The sequence below is a fragment of the Dryas octopetala genome, chromosome 2 (genome assembly GCF_963921425.1).
Source record: "Dryas octopetala chromosome 2, drDryOcto1.1, whole genome shotgun sequence".
Taxonomy (NCBI): domain Eukaryota; kingdom Viridiplantae; phylum Streptophyta; class Magnoliopsida; order Rosales; family Rosaceae; genus Dryas; species Dryas octopetala.
Window position 1 is genome coordinate 16425288 of NC_141367.1, and position 21744 is coordinate 16447031.

Genomic DNA, 21744 nt, shown 5'->3' on the forward strand with positions numbered 1-21744 from the left:
TCATCCAGCAAGGCTTCGGATCAGCCAAGTCACCACCTCTAAGTTGTTGCATCTCTCTTACGGAAATTTGCATCAACAGTCAGTTCTCCAGAAAACATTTCTTCTGTGGGTCTCTTTCTTGTGACAATTTCTAACAACATAATTCCAAAACTATAAACGTCACCTTTGGCAGACACTTTTCCTTCCGAACCATACTCTGCCAAAAATCACAGTAGTTGGGAAACAATAGCATTATTAAACCATATACTGCAAACTTTTCAGACATATACCCACATGCAAATTCAAATGTCACGATGCTTTTTAACAAGAATGATTAATTGCACTTACTTTCAGTAGATTTAGAAGATTTAACTAGTAATTTGTAAAGATTGATAAAAGTCACTTTTTGCTTGTTTCCTTTATACCTACATCAAACTTGTGATTTTAAGGAAATAGATTGTCAGAGAGTAAAACTGAACAGTTTACCTGTAGGCATTCGTTCCACTGGGTACCAGAAAAACAGAGAAGTAAAACTTAACAGATTACTTTAAAGACAGAAATATCTACACTAAAGTATAAGCACTTCGTTTTCAATCATACACAGATATTTCCTGATTTTGCTCTGCTATCCTCATTTGCAACATACCACAGTATCTAAAATGTTTGTGCACAAAAAGTACACAAAACAAGAAACAAAAAGACAGAGCACTAACATGACACAAAACAATTAACTAGTGACTATCTAACGAAACCAAGCCATCATAATTTTTCTGACATTCTTATAGGAATAATTTACATGATTTTAGATCTTTTTGGTAAATAATTTACCTGGTTTTCAATGTTAATATAATACTGCATCTATAAAGTGTCCTACTAAGACAAGGAAAATTACTATGCTGATTTAAATTAACAGCAATAAACATAATGGATTTACCTGGTGCAAGATAGCCAAGCGTACCAAGGGTTTTGGTTTGTGTTTCATCCTTGTTTTTTGCTAAAATTTTTGCAAGACCAAAATCTCCCACATGTGCAACCATGTCTTCATCAAGAAGAACATTGCTAGGTTTCAAATCACAGTGAACCACAACTTCTGACTGACCATGATGCAGATATTCCAATGCAGTTGCAATATCCACCAGCACATTTACTCTTTGTAGAAGATTCAGACAGTAGTTGTGCGAGTACAACCACCTCTCAAGGCTTCCATTGGACATATATTGTAGCACCAAAGCTCTTACCTCAGGGCTCGAGCATGCAGTTATGACCTTGACAAGATTTCTATGCCGGATTGTCCGCCATACGTTGCATTCTGCTTCAAAACTTTTAATGGCACCCTCCATCTGCAAATTTAGAACTTTGACAGCAACAGTTGTCCCATTAGAAAGTATCCCCTTGTACACCGAGCCAAAACTTCCCACTCCCAATGAGTTGCTTTCACTGAAGTCATTGGTAGCACGACGGAGTTCTAGATATGATATCATTTCATGCTCTTTTTTGGTTAACTCTTCAATTGAACTTGCAATGGCTACTTTTTTTTTTTCCGGTATCGTGTCACCATATAAATGAGAGCTATGAGGATGATTATTGATGCAATGGCTGGAAGAACATATTTGAGAAAAAGATATGTTTTCTTGGATTTTCGAGTGCCACGAGTTTCGCAAGTTGGGACTCCAAAAACTGGTCTCCCACAAAGTGCTCTGTTCTCCAAAAATGATAGGGAAGTGAAGTTGACAAAAGGTCCTTTTGAAGGAATCTCTCCAGAGAGCTGATTAAAAGAGAAATTCAAATACTTGAGATATTTGAGTTCTTCAAGTGACTTTGGTATTGTGCCAGAAAGATTATTGTGTGAGAGGTCCAAAAACTCCAACCCTTTCATATGACCCAAATTCTTAGGAATAGATCCTAAAAACAAGTTGTTTGACAAATCCAGGGAGTTTAGGCTTTGAAAAGCTTCTATGTTGCTTGAAATGTTCCCTGTAATTTGGTTCCAAGATATATCTATCATTTGAATTGCATTCGACCTTTTCATGGTTGGAGGCAAGTATCCACTGAAAAAATTGGATGACAAGTTTAAGAACAAGAGACTCTCAAGGCTCCATACATTCACCGGTATTGATGAATTGAGTCTATTGGAATTTAGGAAAACTTTTTGAAGAAAACTAAGGTTTCCTACGCAGTTTGGGATCAATCCAGCAATTTTATTATATCCTAGAAGAAGATCTCCCATGTTCCTGATAAGACAAAGCTCTTCTGGAATGAAACCTGTAATATTATTTAGAGGAATAATTGGAGGGAAGAAGAGTAATTCCCAAAGGTTTCAGGTATGATGCCATTTAGAGGATTCTCACTCAAACCTAAAAGTTCCAGCGAACTGGAATTAAATAAAGAAGAAAGGAATCTAAGTTCAGGAACTCCAGGATCTCCTGTTAACTTATTCCTTCCCAGCAAAAGGGCTTGGAGGTGGTTTAAGCTCCCAAGATCCGTGGGTATTGGTCCATAGAGTAAGTTGCCAACAACCGCAAGCTTTTTAAGCTTAGTAAAATTTGAAAAGTCGGAAATTCTAACATAACTGCAGGCATTAGATGCCTTCAAGCTTTTGACCGTTAGATCAGTAAATGTTGATCTAACGGTTAAAAAAAAAACTTATGGGCCAGCAGGTAGCAAGTTAATTTCAAAATATTACATAGTTTTGCTTCTTAATCTTTACCCTCTCTCTCCCGCATCCTTTCTCCAATCAAAGCCCAGCCGTCCGGCGGCAACGTTGGCAAAATCGGCCCCAAATATTCATCTACCAGTTACCATGCCGAAATCGACGAATCGATTGAACTTCGTGACGGCCATCCGCCTTCTCCAGCGGAGTTGCGACACCGACCACCCAAGACATCGTCCTCTCGACACACTGATCATCTGGGTGTCCTCCTTTAGTCCTGAAATTCAATCATGGAGGAGAATCAAAGGAGAACAGATCCAACCCCTTCGCCGGCGATCTGAGTTTCTAGCGGCTTCGAGGTCTCTCTCGGGGATCAGGTATCAGATCATGGTCGCTACCGGATCATTACAGAGGTATAATTGCGTTCTCATAGAGAGATTGTCAATCTTGTCAATTACCTTGCAATGGCTTTCTGAAATTTGTGTATTTAAATTCTCTTACTTGTATGGATTTCAGAGGAATTGGTTTTTCTTGCTATGCCAGAAAATGTAATTGGTTTTTTCCCCGATTTGGGTTTTCACATATAGCAGCACAGAGTCCAGGAGGAAGATCTGTTGGTATGTTTTTTTCTATCCTTAAACCGGATACATGTTGGTATGTATGGGTACAGTTTTGTATGCTGCCTTGATGCAGGAATATATGATATGTGCAACTATGTGTACCTGCATTACCTGTACTGTTACGTTCTCTGAATGTAATGTTATCAGGGAGATAAAAATTGTCTGAAGTTTTAGTGTTGTGTATGTTTGTTCTGGAGTTCAAGGCTAATCCCGCATCTTATTTTTCCTATTATTTGTGTAGATAGCATATTTCCTATGGCCATTTGCTTGCTCTTCTCTAATCTGCTGATGTTGATGCTTTTTTCTATTGTTATTGAAAGACCAATTTTATATGTTAGTTGAAGGTTTTAATAGAAGAAAATGGTAGATTGGATCAGTGCCTAATCAACCAATTCTTAGTAGGGCATTACAATTTCTGGCTTACTTTATTGGCTCCATTTCTGATTGGTTATTTCTTAAATAATAAATTTGCATTAAAGATTTCTTTCCCATCTAAGCATTGTAGTATTTTACAATGCTTAGATACGTGCTTTTGGGTCCTGTACTCGGGTACTGTAGATCACTGCAAGTAGTGAAAACTACATGCTATAGGACCTTACATATAATTGCTTAAATGGTTTTTGTACCTTTGTGCTTGATACAAAAACATGCCACTGGACCTCTTCTTTTATTCTGTGATAGCATGACATGTTATCTACCTCTTTGAATTGCATACGTGGTTCAATTTTAATTCATATTTTGAAGCATTATGTATAGCATCATCTTTAACTCATCAAAATATGTTCAGATATTCAATGCGGGATTGTTTCAAACTGCAACTGAGCATAAGGAACAGATTCATGGTAATTCATTTATTTTAATCTCTGAGAGTTCAACAATTGACCTTCACACGTCTAGGTTTCATGAAATGCAGAGCTCCTGTGTTAATGCTCCCTTTATGTTTGTCAGCTCATGTTTCTTTACAAGATTTTAAATTTTTTTTTTTTGAAGTAAATGATTATATGTGATACTGAATTTATTCTTATGAGATTGTTACAAGAATGCTGCAAAAACATTCTATGATGAATTGTGATGGAGATATGGTATCAGCTGCACGGGTCAAATTCATGACTAAAAATTGGAGTAGAGAGGTAGAGAAGAGAAAACGAAGGCCCTTCATCTGAGTTTTTTCTAAGAAATGGGAAGGTCACTAATAATTCAGACTTTTTACATGGACTTGGCAGCCGCTTTTGACTTTAACAACTAGAGACTAAATCTATTCCATGGTTAAAAATTTTGGGCATGGGTGTTCAGACAATATATGAGCATGAAATTCTTCCAGGGCACAATATATTCAAGTCTCCCACTTTAGCAAGTATATGCATGCTTACCACTTTTCTTTAGCAAGTATTTAGCATGCTTGCCACTTTTCTTTTCTCTGTTTTTCAGAATTATTGACCAGCATGACAAACTGAGGAAAAGAAGCACAGAAGCTTATACCACCGAGATAAGTACTACTCTTTTATCCTTTTGTCTGGTATAACCTAAGTATCATATAGCAGATAACATTGAGAAGTTAAATCACACATTAATATTCCGATTTCTTTAGTAAATGTCACACAGTACTTTCTTACTTGTTTTGTTGCCATTTTCAGCAGTTATAATTGAATAATCATGTATCTTGTGCTATCTTATGTATTTCTTTGCTATCTCATGAAGTTTTTGAATTGGGATCTAAAAGGCTCTATTATTGAAAACAAACTAATGAATGCAGATTGGGTTGGTAGTTCCGTTCGCTCACTGTATATCTTCATGTTAAAATTGTGTGAAGAAGCAACCTTACCTCCAGACCTATTGCAGAGGCAGAGTATGTTGCCATTGTGTGGTCTGCAACATCTCAGCAATCAACACATGAAGATTGACTAGTATTTCATACCAAGTGTGTTCAAGCTAGTTGCTGATATTTTCCAAACCACTTCCAATGGTCCCATTATGTTCACCAAGGATCAAAATTGGTCTCTGAAACTCTCCGTGCTTTTGGAACATGTATTTGAACAAATATTGATTAGTTAAATGAATGGATGGAATTTTTTATGAATGGATGGATTTTTGTTGAATGGATGGATTTTTATGAGAGAATGGAATATAAATAACATTTATAACATCCAAATCCCATTCAAAATTGACATGTATAATCTTGTTTATTTATATCAGTTTCAGGAGGTTTTATACATCGAAAAAACTTGATTACGATTTCCAATCTTGTTTTGGATTTCAGTTGGGCTGAAAAAACAAATGGGATTTTCTTTGTTCTTTTGACAATTCATACATTGCGTTTGATCTGTTTAAATGATTTTAAACGATTTGACAGGCCATGTAACAATATGACTGCTTAGGATCCCAATTATACCAGCATTATTCAATGATTAAAAAACAGAAAAAGATTTTGGTTAATACATAAAGGGGCAGCAAAATACAAGCATGTGTATTGGCAAAATATGTATTGGCACTTTTGGGTACTTGATATTCAGCAAATTTTATCCAACTCAAGAATGCCTAAACATTTTGATACAATATTGATGCATTGTCAATTCTTTAGAGCCTGATGTGCAATTGCTATATCAAAGTAATCGTTTGGCACCCCTGTTTGACAATCATAGTTGGACACGCAATCACGATCTATAGCATGTGTCCAACTCAACTTAAACTTACCGTCTAAATGTATAAATATGGGTGGTTTGGGTTTTGGTCAAATTAGAAACTTAAATTTAAACCCGATATCCTATATTCTAAACCCTATATACTTATTATTAGGGTATGAGATTACTACCATTTTGCTCCCCAGACTATTACACTTGTATCAGTTTGCTCCCCAGACTTCTAATTTGGAAAATTAAGGACTCTGACTTTTTTCAATTTTGCCAATTGAGGTTCTTTTGTCAATTTACACATTTTTTATCCAAATCTTTGAGGGCAAAATGGTCCCTTCCAATTAGATCTTATCATTTTTTCCTCATGCATCATTTTTTCTCTTTTATTTCTTGCTAAATTTTGCTTGATCATCTCGAAATTTTAGATGAAAAATGTATAAATTGACGGAATAACCTTAATTGGCAAAATTGAAAAAGTCAGGGTCCTTAATTTTCCAAATTAAAAGTCTGGGGAGCAAACTGATACATGTGTAATAGTCTGGGGAGTAAAATGACATTAATCCCTTAGGGTATAGGGTCATTTTATTGGGTTTAGGGTATACACTTTACCCTATATACATTATACTTATTAATTATTATAGTTCTACGGTATAGTACTGTATAGTGTATATGGTATATATGAATTAAAAATGTAAAACACATGCAAATGTGTAATGTATATAGTTTTAGACTTTTAGTATAAGGTTTTTAATTAAACATGTTAATACTTAATACCCTACAAAATTTCTTCTAAAAAAAACCCCCTACAAAATTTAAAATTCAAAAAACTAAAACTGAAACTCACTAAAACAAAAAACTTAAAACACAAAATATTGAAATTGAAACCAAAATTCCATCCTCCCCCAAAATATAAAATTAACCCACCCAAGTTGAAAAAAAAAATGAACCTCTGGCGCATCTCCAGACTTGTCAAATAGTGTAATTTTGAATTGCATGTCAAAACCTGATTGTCAAACAGGAGCTTGTATTCAGTAGTCTTAGAATGCAATTGCCTTTTCGTCTGTACACAGTTGCAGTACGAACCGTTTTTTGGGCTAGTGATGAAGTTACCATTTTCTTGAGATTTGGTTCAAGAAAATGGTAACTTGGATTAAGAAAATGGTAAGTTACCAATTTTTGTCAAAAAGTCATCATTTCTTGAGAAAAAAATCAAGAAAATGGTAAATTTGGTCAACCTTAGGCTTGGTTACTACTTTCTTCAACGAAGTTACCATTCTCTTGAACGAACGATCAAGAAAGTGGTAATGTATTTTGCTTGACTGATTCCGTTACCAATTTCTTGATATTTGGTTAAAGAAAATGGTAACATCGATCAAGAATGTAGTAACTTACCATTTCTTAAGAAAATGTTACCATTTCTTGAGGGAAAAAATCAAGAAAATTGTAACTTTGGTCAACATTGGCCTTAGTTACCACTTTCTTGAACTAAGTTACCATTTTCTTGATCGAACGATCAAGAAAGTGGTAACGTGTTTTGCTTGGCTGATTTGGTTACCATTTTCTTGATGTTTGGTTCAAGAAAATGGTAACTTGGATCAAGAAAATAGTAACTTACCATTTCTTAACAAAAAGTTACCATTTCTTGAGAAAAAAAGTCAAGAAAATGGTAACTTTGGTCAAGAATGGACTTGGTTACCACTTTCTTGATCCAAGTTACCATTTTCTTGATCGAATGATCAAAAAAATGGTAACATTTTTTGCCCCACTGATTTAGTTACCATTTTCTTGAGCATTGGTTTAAGAAAATGGTAACTTGGATCAAGAAAATGGTCACTTACCATTTCTTAAGAAAAAGTACCCATTTCTTGAGGAAAAAAATCAACAAAATGGTAACTTTAGTCAATTTTGGGCTTGGTTACCACTTTCTTGATCTAAGTTACCATTTTCTTGATCCATCGATCAAGAAAATGGTAACGTTTTTTGCCCCACTGATTTGGTTACTATTTTCTTGAGGATTGGTTCAAGAAAATGGTAACTTGGATCAAAAAAATGGTAACTTACCATTTCTTGAGAAAAAGTTATCATTTCTTGAGAAAAAAAAATCAAGAAAATGGTAACTTTGGTGAAGGTTGGGCTTGGTTACCACTTTCTTGATCCAAGTTACCATTTTCTTGATCAAATGATCAGGAAAGTGGTAACGTTTTTTGCCCCACTGATTTGGTTACCATTTTCTTGATGTTTGGTTTAAGAAAATGGTAACTTCGATCAAGAATGTGGTAACTTACTATCTCTTGAGAAAATGTTACCATTTCTTGAAGAAAAAAATCAAGAAAATTGTAAGTTTGGTCAAGATTGGCCTTAGTTATCACATTCTTGAACCAAGTTACTATTTTCTTGCTCGAACGATCAAGAAATTGGTAACGTGTTTTGGTTGGCTGATTTGGTTACCATTTTCTTGATGGTTGGTTCAAGAAAATGGTAACTTGGATCAAGAAAATGGTAACTTACCATTTCTTGAGCTAATATTACCATTAGTTGATAAAAAAATCAAGAAAATGGTAAGTTTGGTCAAGATTTAATTTTGTGATTGCATGTTCAAATCGGATTGGTAAACAGGAGCTTGTATTTAATACTCGGAGAATGCAATTGCACGTTTGTCTGTATACAGTTGCCATTGTACGTGGTTACCACATTCTTGATGTTAAGTTACCATTTTCTTGAATATAAGATCAAGAAAGTGGTAATTTGGGTTTTATGCAGTTTTGTGAAGTTACCATTTTTTTGATGCATCCCTCAAGAAAGTGGTAACTCTTAGTCAAGATTTGGTAACTTACCAAATCTTGACTGAGTTACCACATTCTTGGGGATGCATCAAAAAAATGGTAACTTCACAAATCACTTAGCCTCACCCAGACTGTCTCTCGCAGCCCTCGCCCTCTCAGTCTCTCACTTTCTCACTGAATCCTCGCCCTCTCAGTCTCTCACTCTCTCACTGAATCCTCGCCCTCTCGCCACCCTCGATCTCGCCATCCTCTCACCGAAAACTCAGAAACCCATCCTAGAAAGATCAGACTCTCTCTCGCCGTCCTGGCACTCTCGTTCAATCCTCGCCCTGTCGGCACCCTTTCGCCATCCTCCCACCAAAAACCCAGCAAACTCAGAAACCCATCCTAGCACGTCCATCGCCCATCATACCAGAAAGCTCAGACCCTCTCTCACTGAGTTTCGAAACCTAGAAACCCAGAAAACTCACTCAGACTCTCTCTCTCACCGAGTTTCGATCTCTCAGAAACTATAAAACTCCGACTTTGTCTCTCTCACCCAGGTTAGGGCTTCGATTTGTTTACATTTGATTTTGTAGTTTTATTAATATATCAAACTCTCTATCTCTTTCATGAATTTAATATTTGGATTTTAAACTAATTTATGCTGGCTCAGAAACAGGCACTTGCAGCAATTTAACCTGAAGCCAAGACACATTGAATGACAAATATTTCTGAGCAGGGATTACCTGTGGTATATTCATTTTTCTAAGGTTCTCCTTTGTGTGTTTGTTTTTGTTAGGAATAAATTTGACTATGACTATGCACAGGGGACAATTACATGCATTAGTTTTATTAAAGAGTGGACAGTTTAGGAATATATGAAGGATTATCACAGTGCACACCTTTATTTCTTTACTATTGATTCTGAATATCATCTTTTCTTTGACCTCTGATATATGAAGGATTACTACCTTTCCAAGTAATTGACTGCGTACTATTTTTTCGTGTGGCAATAAGAGTTTTTTCATTTGTAGTGAATAGTTATAGCTTTCCCTTTTTTCTTTTTAATTTGTGCAAGGAAAAAGAAAAGTGGGGTTTGTTTTTATGCTCTTTTTCTTTTCAAAATCTTGGAAAGGGGGGAGGAGTAAGTAAGTGGGGCTGATTTGTCAGGCTATTTTATTTTCCATGAAGGTTTAAAATTAGATATACTTTACGATGATGAGGTTCCGTTGAAATTATTCAGAAACTTGATCAGGTGGAGAGCAATATTTCTAAATAACTGGAAGGTATGAGATCATGCGTAGTATGGGTTTGTTGATCACCCTTGTAGGCTGGGTCTACAATTCATATGATGACATCCACAAACTGGAAATGCATGCACTGTTTAGCTCTTCCACTGTTTTTGGGTGTCAACATTCATTAACTAAACTTTGCACTAGTTGAAAGACAGTATTGCTTTAGGGAGAACAAATTGAAAGTTTTACTTTACCTTAACTTTAAAGCCCATGGTACATTTTGAAGCCATGGTAGACAGTCAAGTGAGATGTATATGTTCGTATTGAAATTATCTTGTTAATACATTGTTTCTACCTAATCTTTTTACGTAAAAAGTAATCTTGTTTTGACTAAATGATTTTACTTTTATGCATCTCTTAATCAAAATTTGTAAACTATATTACTTTTTTGCTCTATGGAAATACACGCAGTACTTTTGATCCTCACATCTTAATTACATTGTAGATTCCCTTCCTCTGAAAAAGCTTCTAAACGAAGAAACTCTTAAGTGGTTTCAGCTAAAGGCCCACTGAGCATACCTGGGGATTACTCACGAAAGCCCCCAGTAGGAGGTAATTTACACTTTGTCGAATTACATATATATAACCACAACGTTTGTAGTTTTTCAATTGACTAGTGCTTGCATGTTCTGTTTACTTGTTTAATAGGAACACTGACTTCCACATTTGAGAAATAGATTTCACATCTAGACAATTGGCAAGAGGAGGTCTACCTGAAGGTACTATCTCTCTCTCTCTCTCTCTCTCTCTCTCTCTCTCTCTCTCTCTCTCTCTCTCTCTCACTCCCTCTATCTCTCCCTCTCTCTCTTACTTTGAGAATCTATGGTGACTGTCTTTTCTACTATCTATTTGGGTAGTGTTGTGAAGATATACAAGTTGTAAGAGCGATTGCTTACTTAATATGAAATATAAGTAGGAATAATCTGTTTAGTATAAAAGTAGGAATAATCTGCTTACTTAATATGAAATATAAGTAGGAATAATCTGCTTACTTATTATGCATTCTCATTTATCACCATGGTTGACCATTCTCTTTTCATCATTAGAATAAATTAAATGCATCTTTGCCTTTCCTAAAAACCAATGTAGCTTGTAAGTTAATATTGATGAGGCCACATCCAACAAGTTGATATAACTATGGTTCTTTCTTGTCCTTGTCTTGTTTGGAATGAGTCGAATGACATGGGTCTTGTTATGGGCAACAACTTGATCTCTTTCAACTTCTGCAGGGAAGAGAAGAGGAGAGGTCTAAGGAAAAACAAAGCTGCCAGCAATAACAATGGTAGTGGAGAGTGAGCAATGGACAACCTTCCAAGTATGGGTGGTAAGTTACTGTAGGGGAATTAATGAGATGCTTCACTGGGAAGTAGATTGGCTTATGAAAACTCTGCAGGGACTCATTGTAGCATGATACTTTCTTTGTAGCTAGGAATGAATCAGTTTCATATAGCTGGACTTCTGTTCTTTGTAGAAGTCCATAAAGTTTTGTTTAGTTCCTTTTGTTATTGGTTTTTGGCCAACAATTTGTTTGTTTGTTGAGAGCAGGAAAATGAATTAATATATTATTGTTTCAGAAACTCAAATAGTCAAATTTCTTGTATAGATCCCCAGTCCGAAACTCTCACTGAATCTCTTTCTCCCTTAATTTCCTGCTCGATCTCTTTCGCTGTTTCCTTCTCATCGATTCTCTCCTTGTAAGAGGCAATCCACACCTAATGTCATTTTAGTGGTCATCTCTTTTGCACAACAGAGAAAAGTAGAAAGAACATGCTCAAATCAGTAGTTGTCGATGGTACTCTTCTAGTTTCTTGGTTTGTTTTCGTTCTACTGTTGTGTGCTTGAGAATACCCATAGGTTTCAATGGAACAAAGAAACATAATCATGTTCTGCTGTGCAAATATGCGCTATGGATTCTTGTTTCCTTTCACATGCATCCCAGTAACTAACTTGCACACAAGTAAAAACTATTTAGCAATGGCCTTTTGAACTTGTTTCTAAGACACTTAACATTTAAACTTAGATGTGTTATGGGATTAATTGACTTTGAGTTTTAAGGAGACTATAGTAAGTTTCAATTTTCTTAAACATCCAACTTCAATAGAAGTTGAGTTGGTAATCACATATTTTGTTTATTCTAGTTTCCAGGATATGAAAGAAGACATTTAAACCAACTCGAAAGTTTTCACAAATTCAAGTTTGAAGAAGGCAGTAAAGATGCACCCCTGGCCTTCAAATTGCTCTGAGAAGTGATGTGAAGGACCAGTGCTTTCCTTTGGCTGTTAATTGTGCCTCTGTTATATGCTGCAGGGTCTCTACAAAACAGAAGGATTTGGTAGGTCTATTATATATAATCTTCATTTTAGAATAATATGTTGGTTTTGACTTGCAATAGAGCAGATGTAATTGGACACTTGATGAAATTTATATGAATAATACTTGAGAAATGTTTAGCCTTTTCTTTTCCTTAGATGATGCTGGTTCAGATCAATTTGTAGCTTTCAACTAAATTTATCACTTGTTATGGTTTTCTTTTGTAGGTTTGTATGTCAAGGGTAGTTAGTACGTACTCTGCATTGGGGTTTATTAGTGGTTTTTTTGTAGTTGCGTGTGAATTATTGGAAAGATTTTCAAACATGTCATGCAGATTGGCCTGTAATGAGTTACAAGGAATTGTGTTAATGCATATTGGACTATAATGAGTTCCACAAAGCTAGGAAGACTGATATTTTGATTAACATACTCTGCAGTTGAAGGAGCATTTGAGGATGAGAATACTGGTATGTTTACTTTCTTATCTATTTTGTTTAATTTGTTTTCTATGTAAATGTCATCATAAGAAGGAAAAATTGATAACTTTTATTGCTGCTTTTGTACTGTGACAACTGAGCCAGCTGTTTGTTTGAGTACTGGTAAGCCCCTCTTGTTAGTATGGTGTTTTATTATATGTTTGTTATTTTTTCATTCTGGGCTTGAATGTTGTGTTCACTATTTATTCATGGTAGATGTTGAGACGAATGCGTGCTTGGATAACAATGGTGGTTGCTGGCAAAATAAAGCAGCCAACCTCACAGCCTGCAAGGTATAGATCATAACTTACTAGCTCATCACATGCTTTTTGACAAATCAGAAAATCGTGTATTTTAACTCCTCTTCTTTGGGACTTCAGCTCGCACACTCAGGATACATTTCGTGGGAGGGTTTTTGAGTGCCCCCTAGTTGATGGTGTGCAGTTCAAAGGAGATGGTTACACTAGCTGTGAAGGTAAAACGAAAAAACTATATATTTTTTGTTTATGTCAAAAAAGACATGAAAATTAAATAGAGAAGGCAAAAGTGTGGTTAAAAAAAATTGTGGATTTTTTTAATGCTCCTGGTTTTGCATTCAAGTTGGTCAAAAGGTTTGATCAGGATTTAATGATCCTAGTTGTTTATATCTAGATATTGCAGACTTAGTTCTAAAAATAAATATGTATGGGTTACAGATCAATGGAAATCTGCACTGAAATTTTAGTGCTTATATTCTTCTTCATGTTAATCAAATTATAGCTAGAATACTTCCACTTTGCAAAAGTTTTCCTTTTGTTGCACATTGTATTTCAATATATTAATATTACCATTGGCTTCCAGCGAGTGGGCCTGGGAGGTGCAAGGTAAACAATGGAGGTGGTTGGCATGAAGCTCAAGATGGACATGCATATTCTGCTTGTACGGTAAGTGATCTTTATGTGTTCCCTTTTTTTAAAAAAAAAAAAAAAACATTCTGCTCTTGGAAAATATATTTATTTTAAATTCCTATTATTTCTCTAAACATGATGATGGAGAGGTCAAATACAAGTGTCATGCTGGGTTTAAAGGTGATGGTGTCAAAAGTTGTGAAGGTAAGAGAAATTAACGACTTGGTATTTTTTGTTGTTGTTTTTCAATTTCACTGTAATAGGAAATAAATCTAGTAATGCATTGATGTCTAAATAGCTCAAGTTCAGAAATTAAAGTCATGTTTTTGTACTGTGACAACAATGGTTCGATGCAATATATTGCCAATTTTGAAGGTAATCAACGCCCAGCCTGGGGATGCAAAGGGACTAATGTAAGTGAACGTTTTTGTTAAGTTTGGCCGACCATTTGTGCAACCAAAACATTGAAATGTCATAATGCATGTGTTTTGTATTAGGGTAAGGCTGACTGCCATGCCTGGATATGGGTAGATGAGTACAAGAACTGTTGATTCACCAATGTTTCGGCATCACAACCACCCAAAGATACCGGAGTGTCAAATGTCGCGGATTCATCACAAGGGTCAGCTGCCCCTGATTTATCTCAACAGTCCAGACCCCTAGATTTGGTGGATGAAGAACCTGGGAACGACTATCATTCAGAGTCATCGCCAGACTGCACCCCTGCCAATTAGCGTCCATGGTGGCCATCTGACTCATCGTGGTCACCTGATCTTGATGAAATTTACTCCCCGTATTAACAAATGTAATTATAATGTGCAAAACTGGTTGTGATGTCACTAAACTTGGCAGGCTACAATCAGGAAGATTGCTGTTACTCTTGATTAATTTTGCAGTTTTCATGTTGTGAGAATTGCTTCTTGGGTATCTGCTTGGTTATTGTTGTACTAAGACTCAATCTAAGTACTATGGATGAAGTGTATGCTTGGCCATTTTATTTTATGCATTTTGTTCGTTCTGTTGTTTATGGATGTGAGTAATGTGACTGTGTATATATGAATACGTGGCTGCATTGTTTGGTAAATAAATGACGTATCGGTGTGCATCCTGAAAATTATGACAATTAAGTTATTGAGACGTTAATAAGTTCATGTTCGTTAGTAAATATTCAGGCACTCCAATTTAAACTAGCAGAGGATAATTGGGTATGTTAGACTAGACAAATACATTCATTTAAGAAGAGATGCTGAAAAACATAATGTCATGGGCAGGGGCTTGCCTCTGTAATAATATGCCTTATAGGAACCCTAGTTGTGCACGAGGATGCAGTAGACCTATCATTCAATCCCATGCAGAGTTCCATGTGTCCAAGAAGGAGGCAGATTCTTCAACAGATGCTGCCTCTGGCGCGTTTCCAGACTAGTCAAACTGTGTAATTTTGGATTGCATGTCAAAACCTGATTGTCAAACAGGAGCCCGTATTGAGCACTCTGAGAATGCAATTGCCCTTTCGTGTATACACAGTTGCAGTGCGAAACCTTTTTTTGGCCCAGTGATATTCAGCAACATGTAAATGCTTGATTCTAACATTGCTTGTTTATTAAGTCAAAACTATTACAAGGGGATCAATTAAATTTATAGTCTTTATGAAACTAGACAAACTCACATCTCCACGAAAAAGTTAAGTACATGTAGGGAATCAAATTGTAAGAGAAATGAGCTAAAAGGCTTCCGCCAAAATATATTAGTAGGAACCACAGTTACTGTCTAAATGTATAAATATGAGTGGTTTGGGTTTTGGTTAAATTAGAAACTTAAACTTAAACCCTATATTATATATCCTAAATCCTATTGTGTTTTTTTAAAATTTTAAATCCTATAACTTACCCAATACCCTATACCTTAAGACTATATTTCATAGTTGGTAATATGGTATATAACTATAGAAGCAATTTTGTTCAGAATTTTGGATTGCATGTCAAAACCTGATTGTCAAACAGGAGCTTGTATTTAGTAGTCTGCGAATGCAATTGCCCTTTCGTCTATACACAGTTGCAGTGTGAAACGATTTTTGGCCCAGTGATGAAGTTACCATTCTCTTGATGTTTGGTTCAAGAAAATGGTAACTTGGATCAACAAAATGGTAACTTACCAATTTTTGACAAAAAGTTACCATTTCTTGAGAAAAAAAATCAAGAAAATGGTAACTTTGGTCAAGGTTGGGCTTGGTTACCACTTTCGTGATCAAAGTTACCATTTTCTTGATCGAACGATCAAGAAAGTGGTAACGTTTTTGCCCCACTGATTTGGTTACCAGTTTCTTGAGGATTGGTTCAAGAAAATGGTAACTTGGGTCAAGAAAATGGTAACTTACCATTGCTTGAGAAAAAGTTACCATTTCTTGAGAAAAATAATCAAGAAAATGATAACTTTGGTCAAGATTTGGCTTCGTTACCATATTCTTGACTGAGGTTACCATTTTCTTGATCGAACGATCAAGAAAGTGGTAACATTTGTTGCCCCACTGATTTGGTTACCATTTTCTTGATGTTTGGTTCAAGAAAATGGTAACTTGGATCAAGAAAATGGTAACTTACCATTTCTTGAGAAAAAGTTACCATTTCTTGAGAAAAAAATCAAGAAAATGGTAACTTTGGTCAAGGTTGGGCTTGGTTACCACTTTCGTGATCGAAGTTACCATTTTCTTGATCGAACGATCAAGAAAGTGGTAACGTTTTTGCCCCACTGATTTGGTTACCAGTTTCTTGAGGATTGGTTCAAGAAAATGGTAACTTGGGTCAAGAAAATGGTAACTTACCATTTCTTGAGAAAAAGTTACCATTTCTTGAGAAAAATAATCAAGAAAATGATAACTTTGGTCAAGATTTGGCTTCGTTACCATATTCTTGACTGAGGTTACCATTTTCTTGATCGAACGATCAAGAAAGTGGTAACATTTTTTGCCCCACTGATTTGGTTACCATTTTCTTGATATTTGGTTCAAGAAAATGGTAACTTGGATCAAGAAAATGGTAACTTACCATTTCTTGAGAAAAAGTTACCATTTCTTGAGAAAAAAAATTAAGAAAATGGTAACTTTGGTCAAGGTTGGGCTTGGTTACCACTTTCTTGATCAAAGTTACCATTTTCTTGATCGAACAATCAAGAAAGTGGTAACGATTTTTTCTTGGCTGATTTGGTTACCATTTTCTTGAGGATTGGTTCAAGAAAATGGTAACTTGGACCAAGAAAATGGTAACTTACCATTTCTTGAGAAAAAATTACCATTTCTTGAGGAAAAAAATCAAGAAAATGGTAACTTTGGTCAAGGTTGGGATTGGTTACCACATTCTTGAACCAAGTTACCATTTTCTTGATCGAACGATCAAGAAAGTGGTAACGTTTTTTGCTTGGCTGATTTGGTTACCATTTTCTTGAGGATTGGTTCAAGAAAATGGTAACTTCAATCAAGAAAATGGTAACTTACCATTTCTTGAGAAAAAGTTACCATTTTTTGAGGAAAAAAATCAAGAAAGTGGTAACTTTGGTCAAGATTGGGCTTCGTTACCACATTCTTGAACCAAGTTACCATTTTCTTGATCGAATGATCAAGAAAGTGGTAACGTTTTTTGCTTGGCTGATTTGGTTACCATTTTCTTGAGGATTGGTTCAAGAAAATGGTAACTTGAATCAAGAAAATGGTAACTTACCATTTCTTGAGAAAAAGTTACCATTTTTTGAGGAAAAAAATCAAGAAAGTGGTAACTTTGGTCAAGATTGGGCTTCGTTACCACATTCTTGAACCAAGTTACCATTTTCTTGATCGAATGATCAAGAAAGTGGTAACGTTTTTTGCCCCACTGATTTGGTTACCATTTCTTGAGGATTGGTTCAAGAAAATGGTAACTTGGATCAAGAAAATGGTAACTTACCATTTCTTGAGAAAAAGTTACCATTTCTTGAGGAAAAAAATCAAGAAAATGGTAACTTTGGTCAAGATTGGGCTTGGTTACCATATTCTTGAACCAAGTTACCATTTTCTTGATCGAACGATCAAGAAAGTGGTAACGTTTTTTGCCTCACTAATTTGTTACCATTTTCTTGATGTTTGGTTCAAGAATATGGTAACTTTGATCAAGAAAATGGTAACTTACCATTTCTTGAGAACAAGTAACCATTTCTTGAGGAAAAAAATCAAAAAAATGATAATTTTGGTCATGATTGGGCTTGGTTACCACATTCTTGAACCAAGTTACCATTTTCTTGATCAAACGATCAAAAAAGTGGTAACTTGGTTTGAGGCAAGGTTTTGGTTACCATTTTCTTGATGTTTGGTTCAAGAAAATGGTAACTTGGATCAAGAATATGGTAAGTTACCACATCTTGATCAAGAGTTACCATTATCTTGAGAGATGCATCAAAAAATTGGTAAAACTTGTTTACCAGTTTAGCAGGTTATCTATTTTTTTTTTTTTTTTTTTTTTTTGCTGCAGGCATTCTATGCCTGCAGTCATTATAGAAGCTCCCTTGAAAAGTAGGATGGGATATGTCCAGTAATTAGATTGTCAGAAAAATAAAGCCATTCAATGTTAGGAAGGTCAACTTTGGTGTATGATGGGAAAGTTCCAGTAAGGGAATTAGATGATGCGGAGAAAGTTTGTAAGGAGGAGATGTTGAAAATTTCATGAGGTATTTCACCAGTAAGGTTATTCATACCAATATTCAATTCAAGAAGACTAGAAAGACGCCCCAAATCCCTCGGAATACTGCCCGCAATGTAATTGGATGTAATATCAAAGGCTTTCAAGTTTGACAAGTTACCTATTTTGGGAGGTATAGTGCCAGTCAACCTATTGTTGCCAAGATAAAGCGTTTCAAGATTTTGTAAACTCCCAATTTCTTCTGGAATACTTCCGGAAAGCATATTGTATGATAGAGAGAGGACCCCAATCTCTCTGCATTGATCAATTGTCGAAGGGATCTGGCCACTGAGTTCGTTGGACGAAAGCCAAAGGTATTGAATATTAGGCCAATGATGGCAAAGATCCACTGGCAGAGTTCCTGAAATGTTATTTTCACCTAGAGATAAAAGAACTAGAGAAGAAAGGTTGAGAAGAGCAGAAGGGAATGACCATGTGAGGCCATTTGTGCCCAAACTCAATTCTTCTAATGTTCGAATGTTACCCAAAGATGATGGAATTTCACCCACAAGATTGTTTGCTCCAAGATATAATTTCTGAAGCCTGGGTAAGGAAGCCAACTCTTTAGGTATTTGACCACTTAGCCTGTTTAGTGCGAGGGATATGGTGTTGAGCTTCTTGCAACGATCTAAAGTTGGAGGGATGTTTCCTTCCAACCGGTTACTTTGTAATATAAGAATCTCCAAGCGACGCAAACGACTGATTTCATTGGGCAAGACCCCAAAGAAGCTGTTATTTCGTAGATCAAGTGAGATGAGAAAGGAGAGGTTGCCAATATGAGGGGAAATGGTGCCTTGGAGACTCATATAGGAAAGGTCCAAGGCTGTGACTCTTTGCCTGTGTTTACTACAAGAGACCCCAATCCAATTGCAGAAGCTTGTTTTGGTGGTCCAATTACCACCCAAGATAGTATTGGTGGGGTCAACTGTGAGTTTAGATTTGATGGCAAGGAGGGCAGATTGATCAGTGAAGTTGGAAGGTGAAGATATGGCCAGCTGAGGGAAGCATGAGTACTGCAGCAATGCAAGTACGAGAAAGAGAATTTGTGGGTTTTGCATGAACATTGTGGGCATATCATGCAAGGTAATTGAAGGCTCAAGTTTTGCTTGTGGAAATGTGCATGCATCATCAGCATTCAGCCATCCTTTAACTACATACACTAGATCATTTCCTGGTGCTTGACTTGATCAATTAATCAGCAGTTGACCCTTCAACTCCCATCAGTCATGATTAGTGGCGTAATTAATGGCATTACTTGGACCATCTTTTGTATATAGATCAACCATATATTTATTGAATTATTATTTAATTATTATTGATAAATTCTTGAATTTTATTGATGATAAAATACAGTAGTGCTAGATATACCACATTTTTATACCATAATTTCATACCACCTTATGTGGCAACTTACATGGCATTCATACATTGGATACTAAAAAATAAAAAGAAAAATCCAAAAAGAAAAAGAAAAACTCTGTCCAATAAAATAATGACACGTGAGATGGTATAAGAATGTGGTATAAGAAATGTGGTAAGTATAGCATTATTCGATAAAATATTATTGATCATCTAGCAGTATACCATCAATGATGATCAATAATTTCACCCGTCTACCAGTCATTGATGGTATATATGATCAATAATATTTTATCATCAACAAAATTCAAGAATTTATCAAGTGGAAATTGATTTAATCAATATCCTAAAAAAAAAATTAAGAAATTGATTAATTAAGAGGGTCGACTTCCATCATAGGCTCATAGCTTAGGTCAAGGTCACGCAAGGATCCACATATTATAATGTAACTAAGCCTTTTGTGTTGCATTTCCATTCAGCTTCCACAATATGGAAGAAGAAAAAGTTGGAAATTATATATATATATATATGTGGGCAATAAAAATATGGAGCCTATCAGATTGGACGTTTTATGTTTTATATATATATATATATATAGGCAATAAAAATATGGTTGATCTATACACAAAAGACGGTTCAAGTCATGCCATTAATTACGCCACTAATCATGAGTGATGGGAGTTGAAGGGTCAACTGCTGATTAATTGATCAAGTCAAGCACCAGGAAATGATCTAGTGTATGTATTTAAGGATGGTTGAATGCTGATTGATGATGCATGCACATTTCCACAAGCAAAACTTGAGCCTTCAATTACCTTGCATGATATGCCCACAATGTTTATGCAAAACCCACAAATTCACTTTCTTGTACTTGTAGTTCTTCGTCCAAAGTCTCAACGCCTTTTTTGTGTATAATTTTATGTATGTAATAACGTACGATGTGATTGTGTTTTCAACGATCTGAACCGTTTATTTTTCAATTCCTCACTCAAAGATCATTCCTATATATAAAAAAATTAGCTCAATTGGATATGTAGAAGTTAGGCAACGGTGCTAGAACTTATGAACGATTGTGGATTTTCTAATACTAATCGAACGAGTAGATGAATTCTGAGTTGGTCGATTTTTTGTAGGAATGATCTTTGAGTATAAATGAATAAAATGAACAACTCCAATCATTAAAATCACATTGTAATCTTCACAATTATTGAATCGACAAAGTTTATTAGAATTATATTTTTCAAGTGTATTTATATGTAGAAGCTCACATTTAGATCATGTTTCCAATTATCCGAACCGTTCATTTTTTTGTTTCTTACTCAAAGATCATCCTTGTAAAAAATTACCTCACTCAGAGATGTAGAAGTTAGGTAACAATGGTCAAACTTATGAACGATCGTGGTTTTTCTAATGCTAATCGAACAGGTAGATGAATTTCGATTTGACCAATTTTTCCCAGGATGATCTTTGAGTGGGGAATTAAAAAATGAACGGCTCAAATCGTTGAAATTACGTTATGGTCTTCACAATTATTAAAACAACAAGGTTTTAACGAAAGAGTTAATTGAATTATACTCTTCAAGTGTATTTATATATAGAAGCTCACATTTCTATCGTGTTTTTAATGATTTGAACCGATCATTTCTAGTTCTCCACTCAAAAATCATCCATACAAAAAATTATCTCAATCAAAGATATAGAAGTTAGGTTTAGCGTTTAGGGTGTATGAACGATCGTGGTTTTTATAATAGAGTAAATTATAATTTAGTATCTCAACTTTACATGTTGTTTCAATTTAGTACCCCAACTTTGAAAACTTGTAAAAAAGTATCTCAATTGGAGTTGGAGAGGTTTAGAGGTTTGGTGGTGGTTGACACTGGTTGTTCCTAAAGTTTTAGTTCACCTGCTTCTGCAGGTTACACATTTCTTGTATAATATTTCAAGTGTGTTGGGATGATTGGGATCAAGGTTTTGGGTCCATATGGCTGTATTTTAAAGGTGGATCTAATGGCCTATATAGAGAGAGGGAAAAACAAAGAAAAAAAAAAAAGTAGGACTCATAGGGGGCTAAAC

The 21744-nt window shown here is 35.4% G+C and overlaps 1 protein-coding gene, 1 long non-coding RNA gene and 1 pseudogene across 2 annotated transcripts; 2 read left to right on the forward strand and 1 right to left on the reverse strand.

Moving 5' to 3' along the window:
- Positions 1-38: 38 nt before the first annotated feature.
- On the reverse strand, positions 39-19370 carry LOC147293496 (uncharacterized; annotated as a pseudogene).
- LOC147293497 (uncharacterized) lies at positions 2537-5365 on the forward strand. Its single transcript, XR_015120890.1, has 4 exons — positions 2537-3042; positions 3146-3246; positions 4037-4091; positions 4678-5365. It is a non-coding gene; the product is annotated as an uncharacterized LOC147293497 (long non-coding RNA).
- Positions 12601-14143, forward strand: LOC147293498 (vacuolar-sorting receptor 7-like). Its single transcript, XM_086234538.1, has 7 exons — positions 12601-12716; positions 12942-13018; positions 13106-13200; positions 13566-13648; positions 13793-13816; positions 13988-14025; positions 14110-14143. Exons 1-7 carry the CDS (start codon positions 12705-12707, stop codon positions 14141-14143), a joined length of 363 nt encoding a protein of 120 aa, XP_086090664.1. The 5' UTR covers positions 12601-12704.
- Positions 19371-21744: the final 2374 nt, after the last annotated feature.